Here is an 18348-nt window from a genome sequence, read left to right on the forward strand (position 1 = left end):
ACACCTCACACTGCTCTGCCAAGACCCGCTCCAGCCTCTGCGAGTGTGACTCTTTCTGGTGCATCCTTGGGAACCTCTGCTGTGGGCTGCGATGCCTAACAGAGTGTTCAGAAACATGGCTCTCTCTGATTTCCCCTGTAGACTGCTTCTCCCAAGCTAGGGCCCACAGCCCCCCATGCACATCCCTCAGGGCCCCAAATGAGCCCCCCTCACTCATTCAATGCTGTGCATTGAGCCCATGTGCGATGCTCTTGGAAAAACAGAGACAAAAGCAACACCCAGTGTACTCTGAGGGTCCGACAGGTGGGCTGAGGAGCTGAACCCTCACCACAGCACCTGGCGGAAAGCAGGCTTTCCACCAAAATGTGTCGGATGCAACAACGGATAAAGGACACCGTGGTTCCGTCTGGTAACTGTGTTCTCTGTGTCAGTCTTTTTTCCCACTAGACCAGAACTCCCAAGGGTTCCATGGCCAAGGCCCAGCTTGGGGACATCAACAGGCCCAGAGGGGTGCTGAGCGGGGGCTGGGAGCTGCTGCTCAAGGACCCCAGGCCTCTGCATTGGTTGTGGTTGGGGGACCCATGCGAAGGCTACCATGTGGTGGGTGGTACGCCTGGTCTGAGGTGGGACCTGCACACAGGAGGCGCTCAGCCCGCACTGCGAGCCCATGTGGCCCACCCCCCAGGAACAAGATGGCCCTGGGAGTAGAAGCCGGGCCCTGGCACTCTCTGGCTCCACACCCAGCAGCACTGCTGCCCACAGCAGATGCTGTATTTTAAGATGCTGCCCCTGCTTTGAGATGCAAACCCCACAAAATCACGTGTTTTCCACTCCAGAGAAGCCCCCTCTGTTTCCAGCTTCGGAACTGAGACTTCTGTAGAGAAAGCAAGAAAAAGGGCAAGCAGAAGGGGTCCCAGGAGGAGGGGGTATTTAAGGAAATGAGGGAGGGCATGGAGAGGGGCAGCCAGGGAGGGCTGGTGGGGGGCAGTGGACTAGGGTACAGGAGAGGCTTGGGTGGAGCCTCCAAAGTCAAGGACAGTACAATTTAGCCTTTAAAAATAAACTGGAAATTATGTGAATGTTATGTCAGTATTCTTTACATTATCACATTTTATCTTTATATTGTTATTTTATATTATACCTTAGTAAACAATAAAACATCACTATTGTTGACTCACTAACAGGTTCTCTGGAAAGATGTACTAATGATTCCACAGCAGGGAAACTGAGGCACAAAGGGTGGGCTCTGCCGCTTCCTTGCCAACTCTTCCCAGAGAGGGCTGAAGGAGAGATGCGGCAGGAGGCTGTGTTGACCTGAAGCCACACTATCCACTGTCGCTGAGGGTCTTTTAGATGGGAACGGTGCTTTACAGTGTAGGAAGCCCTTTCACTGCCTCTTTAATATGCAGCAGGGAAGGAACCAGTGGTCCCACGTGAGAGGTGAACAGTCCATACCCTGGAGACAGTGACAGCGGCCAGGAGACAGTCCAGACGTCTGGCACTGTCAGGACTCCCCGTTGGACTGATTTCTTCATTTTTCAAAAGGTTTTGCACGGCGTGGCCTGAAATGCAATGCTCCTTGAATACCAGGGCACCTGACACGTTAAACAGGCTGCACTAGGCTCCTTCCTGCCTTGTCATTAACCTTCCAGACAAATGACACGACTACAGCTGAGCCCAAAGCCTTGGCTCTTCTTGTCCGTTCAAACCCTCATGTTTCTTGACCTCATCGGAAACTCACCTGGCCGCAGGCTCCATTTCACAATCGATGCTGGCTGAACATCTGTAAGACCTGCAATTTGTTTGTCTCTTTGTTTCTTTCTCTAGTCTCAAAACCATATATCCATAGCTCCAACCACCAGGGGAAAATGGCATCTCTGCAGAACATGACTTTTCTGTGCAAGTTTGGGTGAGGGATAGTCTTAGAAGTTGGACCAAAGGGCTATTAGATTAGAAACCAATTCTACAAATTGTGGTTCTATCACCATTTGGGAACACAACTTGAATGCAAACACTCGTGCAGAATCAGGAGGGACGGTGGTTAGAAACTAAGATGCAGACTGTGATGAAATTGATTTCCACCTTGCTTTTCCTGGGTTTGAAAAATTGAATTTAACTCCCAAGGTGTGTCAGTTTCCATTTCAAATTTCTTCTGGCCTCGCCCGAATTTCAATAGGAATACTGGGATTGTCCAGGGGCAAAATTGTCAAGTGTTGTGGGTGCACTGGCTGCCAAGTGCTGGGCAGAGTGGAGGCTCAGTAAATATTTGTTGAATTTCCTTGTTTCATAGACTTCATTATGGCATCTAGGTGAGTCCTGGTTGCCCTGTCTCCTTCACCTCCTGGACCTATATCATGGACAGCATCCACACAGCATGAACAATGAGGCTTCCTCAAGAAATGATAGTAGGACTCGGAGCGGCACTCCTGAGACTTTAATCACCTGGGCAATATGGTTAAAAATGCAGAATCTGATTCAGTAGGTCTGGGACCAGGCCTGAGTGTCAGTGTCTCTAGCAAGCCCCCCATGGATACAGATATGGTCTGGGGACCATACCAAGGGTTTCCACGACTGGTTTGAGAGGCCTGTAAGAGACCTGGATCCACACCAGTGAGCTGAGTGGCCTTAGGAGATCTCAGAGCCTCTCTGGGCTTCAGTTCTTCCTTTGGAAACTATTTAGGTCAACAAACATATATTGACAGCTTACTACATGCAGCCCATCTTGGGCACTTGCTGGAAAAACAAAGACGAATAAATAACAAGCCTGGCCCAAGAGGTTCTCACAGACTGGAGTTTTAAAGGACTAACAATAATATTTAAAGACACTTTGAACTCCAAAATTTCTTGACTTAGTGGCAGAAATAGTGTTACCAGTTCTCCACCTCCCAGACAACAGCTCTCCAAATACTATAACATGGATATCCCCTGACCCCAACAACCATTATCAGAATCAGGGACCACCAAACCCTGAAGTAACCTCAAGAGAAATTTAGTCTAAGTTCCATCTCACCATTTTACCTATGGGGGAAACTGGAGCCCATCAGGTCCAGACCAAAGTACTGTCTTTCCAGCTGGACTTTCAAAGGCAGTGCTGTCCAACAGAAACAGAAGGCGAGCCACAAAAGTTTACATCTGTAATTTTAATTTTTGTGGCAGCCACAATGAAGAGTAAAAAGAAACAGGTGAAATTAATTTTAATACTAGATTATCCCAATATATTCAAAATATTATCATTTCAGCATGTAATCAATATAATTGAGATATTTTATTCTTTTTTTTAACTGCTCTAAGTCTTCGAAATCCAGTTTGTGTTTTACACTCACAGAACCTCTCAATATGGACTAGCCACACTGCAAGTGCACACGTAGCTGGTGGCTGCCGAGGGCTGTGCAAACAGCAGATGTATCATCCCATTCTGACCCAATTTCATCCCCACGCAACAATAGGAACAACTTCCCATGATCAGTGGCTTCATTTTTATACACACTGGACCAGAAAATTAATCTTCTGACTGGAGGTGCAGCATTCTGTGGCCAGGTTGAATAGAATCACACTTCTCAGAGGGGCCTTACATGCAGCCTAATCGAATTTGACATACGATCTTACCAAAACCACCAAGACCAGACAGCCTGCCCCGCCATGGCAGGCTGGCAGCTGGAGCCCACATGCCCACAAGTCAGTCCTGCATGTGAAGTGCTCGGGGCAGCCTTAGGCTTCCAGTAAGTGCTGAAGAAATCTCAGCCACTTTCTTTCCCTTCCCCTCTCTAGGCTTTGCACCGAGCTGTTGTGCTCCCAAAGAATTTCCTCAATTAAAGTGAGAGAAAATTACTGGCCCGTTTTGGAGAAGTGTCCTCCCTTCCAGCTTGCCTGGGTAGGTGCCTCGCTGTTGCCCTTGTTACATAAGCCTCACTCAGCACAACACACCTAAACTGATGAATTTCTGCAGCATACCCATTTTGGCAGGGAAAGTCACACTGGCTTTCCCCAGGAGAATAGTGGTGCGGAACTGAGGCATGTCCTCGCACAATTACTTTTGTCATCTGACGAGTAGGGCCAGTTCCTGGGTATTATACATAAGGTGCTTTTCTCTTTTCTCTGCGGCATGGCCTCAAGAAAAACCAGTTTCAGGAGCACCACACCTAGGATCATATGATGCAATCCGATATTAGCGCTTCATTGCATCAGTGTTTCTGACGCCTGTGTCTTTTATGCTGGCTGAAATCTGAAGGCGCTTACTGTCAGTACTGTTCCTAATTGGCCACACAGGGTGTCTGGAGGATAAACACCCAGCCAACCACTGTGGCCTGACAAGCATCGGCACACCATTTCCGGAAGGTGAGATGATGGCATATTGAGGTGAAATTCTTTTCTGGTGGGTTCTACTTATGTTTTATGTCAAAGCATCAAAGTTTAATAACCTAAATCTTTTTAAATGCAGGTCTATTAAGAAGAGAGGCTTTCAGAGGGTGCTTCTATTCCCTGTCTTGACCTTTCTGAAAATCTTTGAAATTAACCAGTCGATTTCTCATTTCCAAAATTCTTTCGCATAAGTGCTGTTGCCTCCCTGGACACACAGACTTTTGGCTTTGATCGAATCGCTTAGATATTCGCTGCCTCCTCTGTCCTGCTTCTTGCCATAATGATTAATGAATGAATGAATTGCAAAAACCCTAGAACTCTTTCCATCTTCAGGAAGTTGCTTAAGAAGGAATTTCCTTGGGCAGCACACCTATGAAAAAAGGAAGCAGGTGAAAAGCTTTGGTAGGAGACCAAGTGATACTGGGATGTACCATAGGAGGGGAGAACTATAGAAAGAAAGCAAACCTCCCCCATCCCCACCCCCCATAAGTCAAGGAGATCTAACAAAATTAATCCTGAACATGGCTTCCTGGTTCTCTGTTAGCTAGCCCCTGCCTACCTTTTCTCTAGAAACCTTGCTCTTCTTACTCCAGTCCCACTGGACATTTTTCCTCCCAGGAGGCATCGTCTCTCAAGATCCCCGAGTTTTGTGTGTACTGTTCCCTCAAGCTCCACTGGAATCCTCCTCCTTTTCAGCTGGTGAGTCTTGTCTTTTTATCTCTTAGCTTAATTTCCCTCAGGCCGGCCTTCCCTGACCCTGGACTAGTCTGAATTCCCTTGCCATAATGTTCCTACAGAGGTATCATTTTGTAACGCTTATCACATTTGTAAATACTTGTTTAATTTCTGTTTTTCCCGTTAGACAGTGCATTCCACTAGAGCAGTAGAAACCTTGTTCTGTCAGCCTGGAATCCCCCTAGCACTATGTGTCTTGCACGCATCGGGATCTCAGTAAATATGTCAAAAATCAAAAAACCTTAGCTAGAACTAGCTTCCAGTGCATCCATGCCCCCCCCCCCCAAATTAATGACTAGTGAATTCACTAATATAGTGAACCATTATGTAACTGTACCATGTACCAGAGCCTTGCTACTTACTGGGGATACATCCACAGGCAAATAAAACACAGCTTCTTTTTGCACTGGAGAAAATTACCCATACTGTATTCATCTTTCATTCCAATCTCTCAAGGAGGGGCTCGTCCCTTGTTGGCTGAGGCGTGAGCAAAAGTAACCATATTCCAACGAGTGTCCTCAGGTGACCTGTCCACACGTGCCTGGGAAAAACAACCTAACATTCTCTTAGGCCCCAAAGAATCCTCTGACGCGCAGGACACGCTGCGGAGAGGCCCCCAGGCGCGCGGCGACGCCGGAGAAACGCGCAGGACAGGGGAGAGCGGAGCCCCGCGGCGGGGCGGCCGGCGCCTGGCGCAGGCTCGGGTGAGCGGGGCCGCCGGGCGGGCGGGGGCGGCGCGGGGTCCGCCGGCCGGCAGGGGGCGCGCGCGCCCCGGGCTCCGCGCCGTCCGCCCCGCCGCGCGCTCGCTTGCCGCCTCGCCGCACATGTGTTTCTGTTTTGTGTTGTAGCATTTGTTCTGGAAGCTCGTATTTACATTTTAAGTGTATCTGGTGAGTGGGCAGGAGCCCTCGTCTGGGCCGGAAAAAAAAAAATAGCCCTCGGGTTCGTCTTTCTAGTTGCTACTCTTCCTTTTTCTCTCCGGTTTCTCATCACTTCAACCAGGTAAGGACTAAAAATCGACAGCAGTCATTTTGCGGGCTCCGGAAAAGTTTTTTTCTTTTTTTATTCCCCAGGCCTTTTTTTTTTTTTAAGGAGAAAAGGTGGTGGTGGGGGAACCTGGTGAAGGGGGGTTGGGGGATTGAATGAATAAAAAGGGGATGGAAGGCGGATCCACGTGGTTTAATCGGAGACAGACAGAGATCCCATTGTTCAAAATCAATAAAAAAAAAAAAAAAAGGCGAAAGCGAACGGACGCTCGGGGGAAACTAGCAACGGAGCGGGGCTACTTTGCAGCCTGGATCGGGGAGATCAGGCCGGGCCGCACGTTCGAGGAGAGAGATTTGGGCATCATTAAAGTTTTTATTTTTCGTGTCTGCGCGAGCAGATTTTTGGGGCTGGGGGCCGGCTTTATTCGGGGCTCTTCCACCCCTTCTGGCCGGAGGCGGCGCACCCCAAAGAACTCGGCTAATTATAACCGGAGGTCGGAATCCCCGGGCTGGGTCGAATAGACAGCTCGGGTCAGCAGGGGTAGGGGGATCGGAGAGAACTGCATTTCACTGAGTGGGCTCGGGGACGGGGGCGCCGAGACAGAAGCAGCAGGTGGGGTGTCCGGGGAGAGGTAGGACCTCCTTTACAATCCGAGGGGCCCAAAGGGTTTCCCTAAAGTGTCCCGAAGCATCCTTTAATTAAATTTAGGGAATCGGGGGCTCCCTTTTCTTTCCCTTTACTTTTTTGGGGACCCGGTTGCAATTGTGATGCGATGTAACTTGAGCACGGGCCGGGGGTCTCCATTTTTTTTTTCCTCTACGCGGACTGCAATTTGGGATCTTGGCTCCCGTGCGGGATTCCCCGGAGGAGCCGGGCCGGGGCCGAGGGAGGGGCGCGATTTCCTCTCCCAACTCGCCCCCTCTCCGCCCACCCCGCGGCCGCCGCTTTGGGGAGGGCAAGGGAGGAAGTGGAGGCCGGGTGGCTCGTCTCCGCTCCCCTCCCCCCCGCGCAGTTTATAACCCGTCCATTGTGCGCCGCTGCCCCGTGTCTCCCTCCAGCCGCGACGATGCCCAGGAAGAAGGTGGCGGCGGCGGCCTGGGAGGAGCCGAGCTCGGGCAACGGCACGGCCCGCGCAGGGCCCAGGAAGCGCGGCGGCCCGGCCGGCAGGAAGCGCGAGCGGCCCGAACGCTGCAGTAGCAGCAGCGGCGGCGGCAGCAGCGGAGACGAGGACGGCCTGGAGCTCGACGGGGCCCCCGGCGGGGGCAAGCGCGCGGCTCGGCCGGCGGCGGGCAAGGCGGGCGGCGCGGCCGTGATCATCACCGAGCCCGAGCACACCAAGGAGCGCGTCGTGAGTGCGGCCGCCCGGGGCCGGGGGTAGCACTTTCCCGCCGCGCGGGGGGTCGCCTCTCCGGAGGGACGGAGGGAGGGGGGTGCTCCGGAGGGCTGAGGGGACGGCGGGGCGGCGCTGCGCGGCTCTGGGCCGGGGGCGGCCTCGCGCTCTCTCTGGACAGCCGGACCGGCGCAGGCCGCGGGCTGAATCATCTTTGCCGCTGCCGCACAACAAAAGGGCTCGGGCCGGGGGCGGGCGCGGGCCGCGGCCTATCCGGACCCCGCCGCCCGCCCGCGCGCGAGCCGTTGGCGGTTGGGGCGCGTGCCTCGGGCTCCCCGCGGCGGGGGAGGGGCGGCCGGAGCCCGCGCGTCGCCCGCGCTGGGGGGTCATGGCCCCGCCCCCGGCGCCGCTCCGAGCCGACTCCTTCCTTCTCCCCCCTCCCCCTCCTCGCCCCGGCAAAGGGGACTTTGCTAAGTTCCCTCCGGTTCGAGGAGGGGTCGGACGGGCGCGAGGAGCGGCGAGCGGCGCCGCCAGCCCTCGGCGGCCTCCAGTCCTCCGCCGGCCTGCCCCGGCGCCGCGGGGGAGGGGGCCGTCGGCGCTCTACGGGGAGCGGCCGTTTGCGCCCGGGCTTTGAGGTTCCCGCCGCCTCGGCTCCGGCGCCCCGGGGAGGCGGGGCCTGACCGCCGCCGCGCATGCCCCGTGCGGCCCTGCGCCGTCTCGCGCCGCTGGAAAGGCGGGGGCCGCCGGCGCCGGGGCGGGGTGCGAGAGCGCATGCTCGAGAGAGCCCTTTTCTCGGAGATCGGGGAAGCCCCCCGGCTGAGAGGTGTTGGGGCTTTGTTTGCTGCTTCGGGCCTGGGGGTGCCGGTGCTTGGCGTGGGCTTTCTTGAGAGCCCGTTACCCCCTTAGTGATGCATCTCTCGCACGGTCTGAATGGGCCTGGGTGTGCTATTTAGAGTTGGATTTAGAGGTGGGCCTTCAAATCTTAATTGAGGTCGTGACGTATTTAACCTGAGTTCCTGCAAAACCCTACCTGCAGAGCTGGAGTTCTTAAGCTGGGGTCTGTGCCACTCCCCCTCGCCCCAGAACTTTTTTCAGGTTTAGTGTGGGACATGTTTTTGGAGAACAGTTAAAGCTTGCAACAGATTTTCTGATAATCCCTAATCTGATAAAAGTAAGAACTTCCATTTGGGTTCTAGATTCTGACAGTATGGAGAGCTTTCCCTGTAAGTCTCCACACAGCAAGGGTGTTTAAGGGTTAACAGTACCAGAGTTTTCTCCCCTAGAGGAGCCCAGACAATATTAAATGCTTTAAAATAATAGATTTTCTATATCCACTTTAGAGGAGGAAACTGGGGCACAGAGAGCTTGAGGGCCTTGTCCAAGATCATATGGAATTGGATTTCCAAATGGCTCAGGCTTTCTGATGGCATCCTTTCATGCCTTTGCAAATTATATGTGTGAAAGTGCTTCGTATCAGCCTTCCCAGTGGAAGGGCAACCCAGGTTGGATGGAGCCAGAGGGAAGTGGAGGAGAGTCAGACATCATCTTGCTGTCATGCCATATGGTGTTGCTAGGGTTGTGGACCAGGCACGTGCCTGGGAAATGGCCAGAGTATGGAGAAACTGGAACTCAGGAACTGTTTCTTTTGGCAAGTCAGATCTGCCATGCAAAAGTCTAGACATTTGCCCCCATTCACAGTGTGTTAGGAGAAAACAGACCAGGGGGGCTCTCCTGTGTTCTGAGTGAGTTTCCACAAGCAAGATTTGCTGTTAGGATATGAGTTTGTTGGGTAGGAAGATCCTCATCCCCATGCTGAGATTCACCCAAGAACTTGGACAGAGGCTCTGCAGCCCCCTGGCCTCTTCCTCCACCAGCATTGCATTAATAAGCCTGTAGCTCTGACGGAAGTGGACCTTCTGTTAGCCTTGCTGGGAGATTCCATTGCTTTTGGCATGAATAGACACAGTCCACGCAATTTATACTTATTTTATGTTTTAATTGAATTTATGTCTTTTAAGTTTCTGGTGTGTATGTGTGCACACTTAGGAAGAGGGCTCGGTAAGCACTTTGTTTTGGGCCGGTCAACATAGCATCCTAGGGAATTGCACAGCTGGAGGCTTGCATCAAGGAGACTCAAGGTTTGACAAATGATGCTCTTAAATGCCTTGAGGAAAGTGCATCCCTGGTTTTGAGTTTTTCTTTAGCATTTATAGAGTTTGGGTTCAGTCATTCTGGGCCCGAGCAGCCCCATTGCCTTTCCCCAGGTCCAGGCAAGCCACTGACCCTTGTCCTGGCTTGGCCTCCTGCTGGGTATCCCTGGCCCCCAGGTTCCTGGGTCTCCAAGGGAAGCTCAGGGTCTCCCCCTTTTGAACAGTGCCTGGGGGTCCTGTCTGCTGCCACAGGCCCTCAGTAATCCCTAGCTTGCTTCAGAAAGAGCCTTTTTACCCAGAATTTTGCAAGCCTCAATGCTGTTCTGTTCAGGGCTGCTTGATGGAGGTTTGTGGGAGAGCAGCTGCCAAGAGTTGTCTAAAACCACCCCATTGCCTTCAGTGAACTCAAAGCTGCAGATGTTGGGCTTGTGAAAGAGGAGCCGGAGACTTTAATGTTGAGGGAGAAAGCTGCCTGGAGTAAAAGCTGTGACGTTTTTTAGAACATTCTTAAGACTTCAGTCTCAGAAAATGTTCCCTCCAAGGACCCAAGGTTTCTGTCTAGGTGGGTCAGCTGGGCATTTTACGGTTTTCTCGGATTGACTGAGCCTGAGTTCGCTGTGAGCCTGTGCCCCGGTAGGAAGAGTAGAGCTAGCAGCCTTGGCTGAATCTTAGAAAACAGGTGAGTGCCACAAGTTAAAAATTGTCCAGGTCTTTGTCATTTTTCCTGTCTTGGGTTGCCAAGGTTTCTTGGACCCTGAGACACATCTGTCTAGTCTGGAAGGACCAAACAAATCTAGTTGTGAAAAGTGAGCCTGAAGCCTGTTGAGTTGATAGCCTGTCAGGGAATTTGTTGCTGCCTGCATTTCTCTGAGCAGGTTTCCTCCTCAGAGGGCAGCAGCTTCTAAATGGATGTCTGGTAAAAGGTTGATTCTCAGCCTCATAAACATGCTCCTTGCACTTGGGCAATAATTCAAAAATCGGTTTGGACCAGAAAGCCCATTTTGTTGATAGAAGCAGCTCAGTGCATTTTTCTGCCATTGCTGTTACATCTCAGCCCAGGTTGTTGGGAGGCAGCAAGATGAAATGAAATGCACTTCATCTTGTTGGGCGGAATGTTTTCAAGCTTTTCCACTACATAGCCTTTAGATGCAAGCAATTTTGCAGACACTTGAGTTCATCCAGAAAAAACAATCTCTTGTCCCATCATTGGAAGCTTGATTAAGCATTGGAGGGTCATATAACCTTCTGGCTCTTCCAGCCCCAACATCCACTCACCAGAAATTCCTGTGGAGGGAGCCAGGCAGGCATCCGGGGCTCTTCCACGTGATACGACGTTTCAGGTCCGGAATGAAGAGCTGACATTGGCTATGATTTAAGGGGTGTTAAGAGTTCCATTCCTTGTAAGACATAATTGTAGCAAATAATTGTGTAGAAAATCCCTATGAAATATAGTCAGTTATTGCCATCTAAAATTGAAGGAACTAAGGCCCATGACAACAACCTTAGTTAGATGGTGGTTAGCACTTCCTGGGCATCAGGTCACTGGTTGCTTCTTGGTGGGTACCAAGGCTTTCCTTGACACCTTTTGTCAAAAAGCCTGGGTTTTTGCACACATCTTTAGCTGGCTTGATGGGTGGTACAAACCAACCCTCGACCACTCATGCCAATGCTGATATCTCTGTGTCACAGAGGAAACCTTCGGGAAAGCCCCCTTGTGCCCAGGGAGGTTGGAGCACGTTCTTGCAGGCTGGAGGAAGCCCAAGCCTCTCCCTGGGGTGCTTGGTCTTTGGATGTAGCCACGGGTCCAGCCAAGGCCAGCAGTGGCAGTGGTGACGTTTGCCCCGTAGTGAACACGTCGGTGTTGAGTGGTTTAACCGTCTCCACAGTGCGTCTGCCTGCCCAGGAGGGATCAGGGTGCTGCCTGGGAGAGCTGCCTCCAGCTCTCTTGCCCTACCTTGGCTCTGGCTTGGCAGCTTGCCCCACAGTGCCTTCATTCACTCCCCTAGTCTGCCGCCCCCCTCGCCCCACCCCACGGACATGCGGAGGGCTGGAGAGCCAGTTGGTTCCATGGCAGAGACCCAGGGGCCTCTCCTTCCTTGGGCAAGTCCACAGAGCCCACTGCCTGCTCTTCTTCACATCTTCTCCATAGCCTCATAAGGCATCCCAGCCAGGCCCGCCAGCTGGACAAAGAAGGGGAGATAACCAGAGGAAACTAGGCTCCCATTCAAGTAATCTGAGTCTGTGGGTGCTAAGGGGGTTGGACACTCTCTGATTCAGGTCAGTCTCTAAATAATTGAAATGTGGAGCAGCCGTTCGCCATTCCTGTGCCGTTAAGTTTCCCCCTTTCCTGGCGACTGTGGGATGTGTTCTGGTAGATGAGCAGTCTTCTCCTGCCACGTAAACATGGCAGGGCAGGGACGCGTGACAGCTCTACCGTGGGGGAGGCCTGGAAGAGGGTTGGACTGTGAGTTCTGTGGGAAATGGAAGTCATCCATGGTGAAACTGTGTTCATCTTAAAAACACATGAGCTGCATTGTCTGGACGTCCTAAGCCAGGGCAGTTGCCCTGAAGAGGTTAGGCTGATTGAATCTGGAGCTGCAAGTTTCCTTTTTGCCTTAAGCCTTCCAAGAATAGTTCCTTTTAATGTTGGAGGATGATGATGTTGAAAAGGATGCAAACGGAAAGGAAAGTTTTAATGCTTCCCTTGCCAGTGCAGAACTGAGAATTGAATCTTTGGCTAGCAATTTACTTTTTTTTTTAAAAAAAATGTATTTGGACATATAAGAAAAGAAAGCGAAAGGCTGAGACTGTTATAACAGGTACATTCCAGAATTGGTTGGTCGCCTTTTTGAATGCCACCTGTTCACCCTGACTGTCTGACGTCTGTAGCCCTTATAACTTAGCACGTTGAGAGACTAAGGCAGGATGAGAATTAGAATACGCTGGCTGGGGACCCCAGCCTCTCACTTGTACAGCTGGCCCTGGGGAGTCCCCTCCTTTCACTTGCCATTGATCCCCACCTGCTCTGGGGCCAGCAGCAGAAAGGAGCCCATCTCAGGCCTCCTGTATCTGATCTCCCACTCCACCGAAGCCCTGTTCTCCCTCTTCGTCCCTCTCTCCAGTGTAGAAATTGAACTCAGATCTCTGGCTCTTAATGTTTTTCCTCCTGATCCCATGGAAACGTGCTTGTCACCGTGGGCAGGGAATGGAGGCATGATGGGAAAGCTGACTGTGGAGTGATTACTATGCAGAAAGGCTGTGGGGCTCCCAAGGCCTGAAATCATGTGTGGAATGCTGTGCCCGGGGTGGGGAGATGCTGGCCAGGCCCTGAGGCTGGGCTGGCTTTCACACACTCTATGTGACACGGCAGACTACTCAGCAGCTACCCGTGGAAGTCAGTCTGCAGAGCGGAGGGAGGGAATGCAATTTGGCTTCTATTTTAGTGTTTTGCAAAAGATGTTTTAAAGAACTATCAAAGGATGGAAAGGAACCCTGGGCGTAGCAAATGAGCGGCTGGGCAGGTTTGGGATTGCATACGCACATGCAAGCGTGGGGATTGCGTGGAATCCTCTGTCCCCTGCATGGAGCTGCCAGGTGACAGGGCTAACAATGAAATATTTTTCTTTTGTTTGCCTGCTGACATTGGAAAGCTAGAAGCGGCATTATAAGCTATTTCTTTTTTCCTCTCTGTCTCTGTAGAAACTTGAAGGGTCTAAGTGCAAAGGACAGCTTTTGATATTTGGGGCAACCAACTGGGACTTGATTGGTCGAAAAGAAGTGCCTAAACAACAAGGTATGAGAAACCATTTTTAAAAACATAAGCAGCTACTGTTTATTGAGTGCTTCTTATGCACTGGGTGCTTTATTTTTAGGGTCCATGTAGTTCTGGGGTCTACCCCCAGGTAGGTATTCTCTTCATTTAAAAAAGGAGAATGGGGGACAGGGGGTTCCAGTGACTTGCCCTAGGCCACGTGGCCACTGTAGGGTGGAGCTGGACTTGAACCCTGGCCTGGTGGGAGCCTCACTTCACAATTCTGCATTTAAAAAACCAATCCCATTTAGAATAAACAGAAGAGGGATGAGTAGAAACTTCAAATAGGCAGCCTCCTGCTCACTGACACCTTTTTAATCTTCCTTCTCATGTCACTTATTTTCATTAAAACTAGAGGCTGGTTCTGCAAGATGATGCTAAAATGTCCTAGCATTAGACATTTCAGAATAGCCCACCTAGAGCTCATTTCTTTGCAAGCTGCCAAATTGTAGGAATTGGTTTGACAGAGCAAGTAACAGGTTGTGGAGAGGGGGCAGCAGAGTGGTCTTGAGAAGTAACTTTCTGTCCCTAACCGCTTTTAGAAAATTGCTGCCTTTCCTCAGGAGAATACAGGTCCATTGGAGAGAAGAAAGACTGGCATGTTGCCATGCTTTATGACTTTATGGCCTCTCGATTCCATTTGGAAAGATTCCCAAAGTGCTTTCCAACATTGCCTTGCCCAGTGAACAAATATTTGCATGCTGACACTCCCTAGCGCCTCAAAGCAGGGACAGTGAAGATCATCTTAGTCTGTGAAAACAGGAGTTTTGCCAGCAGAGTTAGAAGTGGGTCTGAGCCACAGGTAGACGCTCTCCCTGTGGGGAATGTCTTCAGGACTAAGCCATAAGGGCCAGAGGCGGCTCAGGGACACCTCCCGGTCTGGGATGACGTAAGTCCTTGTGTGGGGTGGCCTCTTTGCTAGCCCTGTGCACGTTGCGTCATTTTTCAGAGCTGCTCCTGAGAGGATTAAAGACACTCAGGCCCAGAGGGGAAGGTGAATTTCCAGAAGGAAGCAAGTTGCAGAACCTTGGTTGTTGAAGCCCCTCCTCTCAGTTTACCTCATTGCCTCTTGCAGACGTGGGATGTGGGATGAAGTGGAGTTGCTCAGGGTGACAGCCAGACCCAGCCTCACCCAGGCTGACCACACCATCAGCTCAGCCTCCCCATGGCCTCTCTGAGTAGACAAGGTGGGGAAGCCAGCTGGAGTTAAAAACAGATTCTCAGGCTCTGGTTGAAGGATTTTTGCCCTGATAGGCTCATTTCAAGAAGGCCTTTTTTGTCTTCTCCCAATTCCACCTTTGCTTCCCTGATTTTTCTCCCTCTGAATCAAGTTTTATTATTACTTCATAACTTAGGAACTTTTTTAAATAACTTGAGGCCCTCCACGACTTTGCCCCAGTCCTAAAGGGAAGGGAGGAGGAGGAGGAAATGTTCCCACAGCTGCCACACAAGAAGGGAACAGTGACTTCCCCCTTGCACGCCAGTCTTTCCCCACCCTTGGCGTGAGCCTTCCGCCAGCCAAGGCTGGGAGAGTCCGTCTGAGCCTGGACGGATACTGCTGTGGCTCATGGAAAAGCAGCAGCTGTGGGCCTTGCCAAGGGAGACACCACACACTGGTTCCCGTGGCATCTGCCTGTGAGGAGCAGGCCCCAGGCATCTGGAGGCCATGGCACCAGGGCTGCTGCTGGACAGTGTGTTTGACTTGGAGCCACCCCAGCAGGGTTCCGGGGCAGTCGGGAAAGTTCCCAATCCTCTCATAAGCCAATTGCATTTTGGACAGGTGACGGAGCAGCTGCAGAGAAAGATGTTTGGCAGATCAGTGAGCATCCATCCCCCACTGTGAGCTGGGTCATCTTGGGCCCCTTCACCTCCCAAGTGTCCCCTGGCGTCCCTGGTGCTGGGCCCTGCTTCCACTCATGATAACTGAGAACGCCACGTATCAGCCAGGCTGGCGGACACAGAACTTAGTTTCCCTGAAAGAATTTTAACATCATCTCTGAAGGCAGTCATTTTTGGTTTGCTCTTTCCTTCTGGAAATGGTTGATTTTTTCTGTAGTAGTGGAGAAACAGCTGAAGGGGAGAAGCTCAGGTGTGACGCTGTTGGAGGTTTGTGATTGGGAGTCCTGTCAGGGCAGCAGGGGGAGGCCTTTCTTTCCTGCAAATGGCCCTTTGCGGCTAAGAAGGTGTTGTAGGGCCTCCGCTGCTGGTGGGCATTTATGTTGAACAGTTTTACAGATAGTTTTTTGTTGAGCCAAGTAATTATTGATAGAGAAATTGTAGCTTTTTAATCCGTTCTTGCACCTGATCAGTCTGACACAATTTGGCAGCTGCTAGCGTTCCAAAACCACCACCGCAGAACTGGAAACATGTATTTTTGTGCTGGAGAGCCCCACATTGAAAATGTTAAACAAAACATACCAATCATGGCCATGTCCCATCCACTCACAGGGGGATGTGTAGGGATATTACAGGAGGCAAATGACCGCTGCTTCCTCCCCTCACAGTTCCTCGTAGGGTTCCGGGTGCTTACTCTGTATCTATGCCAGGCATTGGGGGCCACTGGGCCAAAAGGGAGCCACGGCCCTGGCCCTTGGGTTGCTTTTTATAAACTGGAAGGGCAGATGTGTAGAGGAGGGGAAGTGCCATGTCAGGATACAAGGGGTGCTGGGGTAGGGGCATGCAGTGGATAAAGAGGGGAGATTTCTAAGTCAGATTGGGCAGGGAAGGCGTCCCAGAGAGGGGGGTGCTTACACTAACTTCAAAGAACAAATTAGAGGCAGGGAACGAATTCTGGGGGACTCAGGTGCATGGGCAAAGGCCTGGGGCCATGAAATGGCCTGCAGCATGGTAGGATGCCTGAGAAGGGAGGAAATGTGGGGTGGGGTGGGGGGCATAGGCGTCAGCAGGGTGACCCACTCAAGGTCAAGGATAGGGCTACTCAGTCACAGCTTGGAAAGACCGTTCTGGTCCAGGTGGGGACTCTCGAGGTGCAAGAGAGATGAGGGGAGCCCCAGGAAAGCCCTGGCGGTGGTGGGGAGAGAGGAGGAGCTGAAAATTACGGGATGAAGGAGGTCAGGTTTTCCTGGCAGGCCCCTGCTTGAAGGGTCGACCACCCACCCTGATGGGGCTGCAGGAGGGAGAGCACCCTGCCCTTGGATGGTTTGGGATGCGTTCCTGGGCACCTGCACGTGGGAATGCCCATGGGTCTGAGGCTCACCAGGGCTCTGGGCCAAGGGATGGAGATGGAGCCGCATCAGGGGACAGATGGCCACGGAGGCCAGGCCTGAGCCAGCTCCTGGAGGCAGTTTGTTCTCTGGCCCCTAAGAGGTATCACGGAGAGTGGAGGTGCAGGCTTTCTCCTCACCCAGCCTCCCAACTTCAGGCTGATTTGACACCCCGAGGAGCACCTGTTGTGCTGTAGGAGAGGAGGCCCTTTCTGGCTAGTGACTGCTTTTTGGGGTACTTCTTGCCAACCTACTGCTCCTTGGGTGTTTGATGTGCATTCTTGTTCTCTTTGCAGCTGCTTACCGCAATCTCGGTCAGAACTTGTGGGGACCCCACAGATATGGGTGCCTGTCGGGGGTCCGGGTGCGGACGGTGGTTTCAGGTTCATGTGCTGCCCACAGTCTCCTCATCACTACGGAAGGGAAACTGTGGAGCTGGGGTAAGTACATGCCCTGGCTGGAGCCCAGTTAGTAGGCAGCAGAGCCGTCCCCCACAGAGTCCTTCCTCTGGTTGGCTGGCAGAGACTTGCGCCTTCTCTCAGGCTCCTTTATCTGAAGCTACGTGTTATATTTTCCTGATTCCCAGCGACATTCTTCTGTGCCGTCCGAATCAGTCATCTCGCTCCAACTTCCTGACATTTTCGCCTGTATGTAGCTCTCTTAATTCTTTGAGTCCTCTTCCTGCAACCTTTTCCTGAACATTCTGAGTGATGGAAGTGCCTAAAATTGAATCCGTGTCTTAGGTATGCTGTCCTCCAATAGGCTGCCCCCATGTTGCTTCACAGCACAGCATGTGACATAAGACCTCTCTGTTCTTGTCACCTTAAATGCCACCAGCTCTCACACTAGCCACTTGGTATCATGAGCTCTTCTTGCATCTTTGTCATCACCATGTAATCCTCTTTATGTCTTTCTGAGGTTCATGGGTTTGCAGGTTTTATAGCTCATTGCCTGTTCTGTCTATTTCTTATTGTATTTCTCCAGATAGTTTAGTTTTTTGAAGTTGGTTTGCTTTCCCTTCTACTGTTTATCCTTGCCTGGATACTTGGGATAGTTAGCATCCCTGCCATCCGCTGTCCTCTGTGGAGGCCTTCCTAGCACTACCTGTTTCCTCTTCCAGATCATTCATACAGATACTGACTAAGGCCCAATTCTTTCCCAAGCCCTTCTGGTGGCTTCTGGACCCTTCTTCCAGCTGGCTCCATTGACATTTGTCCCCACCCTTTGTTTCTGTTCCTTTGGCTAGCTTTTAGTCCATATGACTGCATTTTTATTTTGGTCTGTTTTTTTTTTTTTTTGCAATTTTATGAGCTGCTGTACCAAAGTCCAAATATATTAACATCTGTTGTCTACCCTGCACTTTGCTAATTTTATAAATCTTTTGGAAAAAAGCTAACAAGTTTGTCCCCAAATTTATACTTTATAGTCTCTTGATGACACGCCGACATACCGCAATTTTAGTTCCTTCCCAGTTGGCATAGAGGGGTGTGCCCTCCCCAAGGCACCCCTACTTAGTCTTCCAACAGGGTCCAGCATTTGGTGTCAAGAGGTCCCAAACTTAAAACGTCTTCTCATCTCTTTACTAACTTTCACTTACATGGTGATTCTAAAATTGTCCTGTGTGCTGACCCTGTGGGCAAAAAGGCCAAGCATCCAACCTGCCCCAGAGCAGAGAGGCTCCTCATGGGCAGAAGGTGCTGCTGCAGGAGGTGCCGTGCCAGTGGGATTGTCCAAGCCCCTGTTCCTCTGGAA

The 18348-nt window shown here is 51.6% G+C and overlaps 1 protein-coding gene and 1 long non-coding RNA gene across 3 annotated transcripts in view; one reads left to right on the forward strand and one right to left on the reverse strand.

Annotated features, from left to right (window-relative positions):
• Nucleotides 1–1095: 1095 nt before the first annotated feature.
• LOC119527877 lies at nucleotides 1096–5793 on the reverse strand. The gene is made up of 2 exons (XR_005215495.1): nucleotides 5457–5793; nucleotides 1096–4729 (listed from the first exon to the last, which is right to left on the reverse strand). It is a non-coding gene; the product is annotated as an uncharacterized LOC119527877 (long non-coding RNA).
• Nucleotides 4156–18348, forward strand: part of RCC2 (regulator of chromosome condensation 2) — a 32395-nt gene continuing 18202 nt past the window's right edge. Inside the window, exons 1-7 of one of the 2 annotated variants that reach the window (XM_037828376.1) lie at nucleotides 4156–4335; nucleotides 4978–5058; nucleotides 5665–5798; nucleotides 5943–6096; nucleotides 7140–7429; nucleotides 13261–13354; nucleotides 16893–17036. In XM_037828376.1, coding sequence (XP_037684304.1) covers nucleotides 7148–7429; nucleotides 13261–13354; nucleotides 16893–17036 — 520 coding nt within the window. In that variant the 5' untranslated portion in view covers nucleotides 4156–4335; nucleotides 4978–5058; nucleotides 5665–5798; nucleotides 5943–6096; nucleotides 7140–7147. Of the gene's footprint in view, nucleotides 4336–4977; nucleotides 5059–5664; nucleotides 5799–5905; nucleotides 6097–7139; nucleotides 7430–13260; nucleotides 13355–16892; nucleotides 17037–18348 lie in introns of those variants that run through there. The other variant, XM_037828377.1, reaches the window with a different exon arrangement.

The sequence above is a fragment of the Choloepus didactylus genome, chromosome 2, assembly GCF_015220235.1.
Source record: "Choloepus didactylus isolate mChoDid1 chromosome 2, mChoDid1.pri, whole genome shotgun sequence".
Taxonomy (NCBI): domain Eukaryota; kingdom Metazoa; phylum Chordata; class Mammalia; order Pilosa; family Megalonychidae; genus Choloepus; species Choloepus didactylus.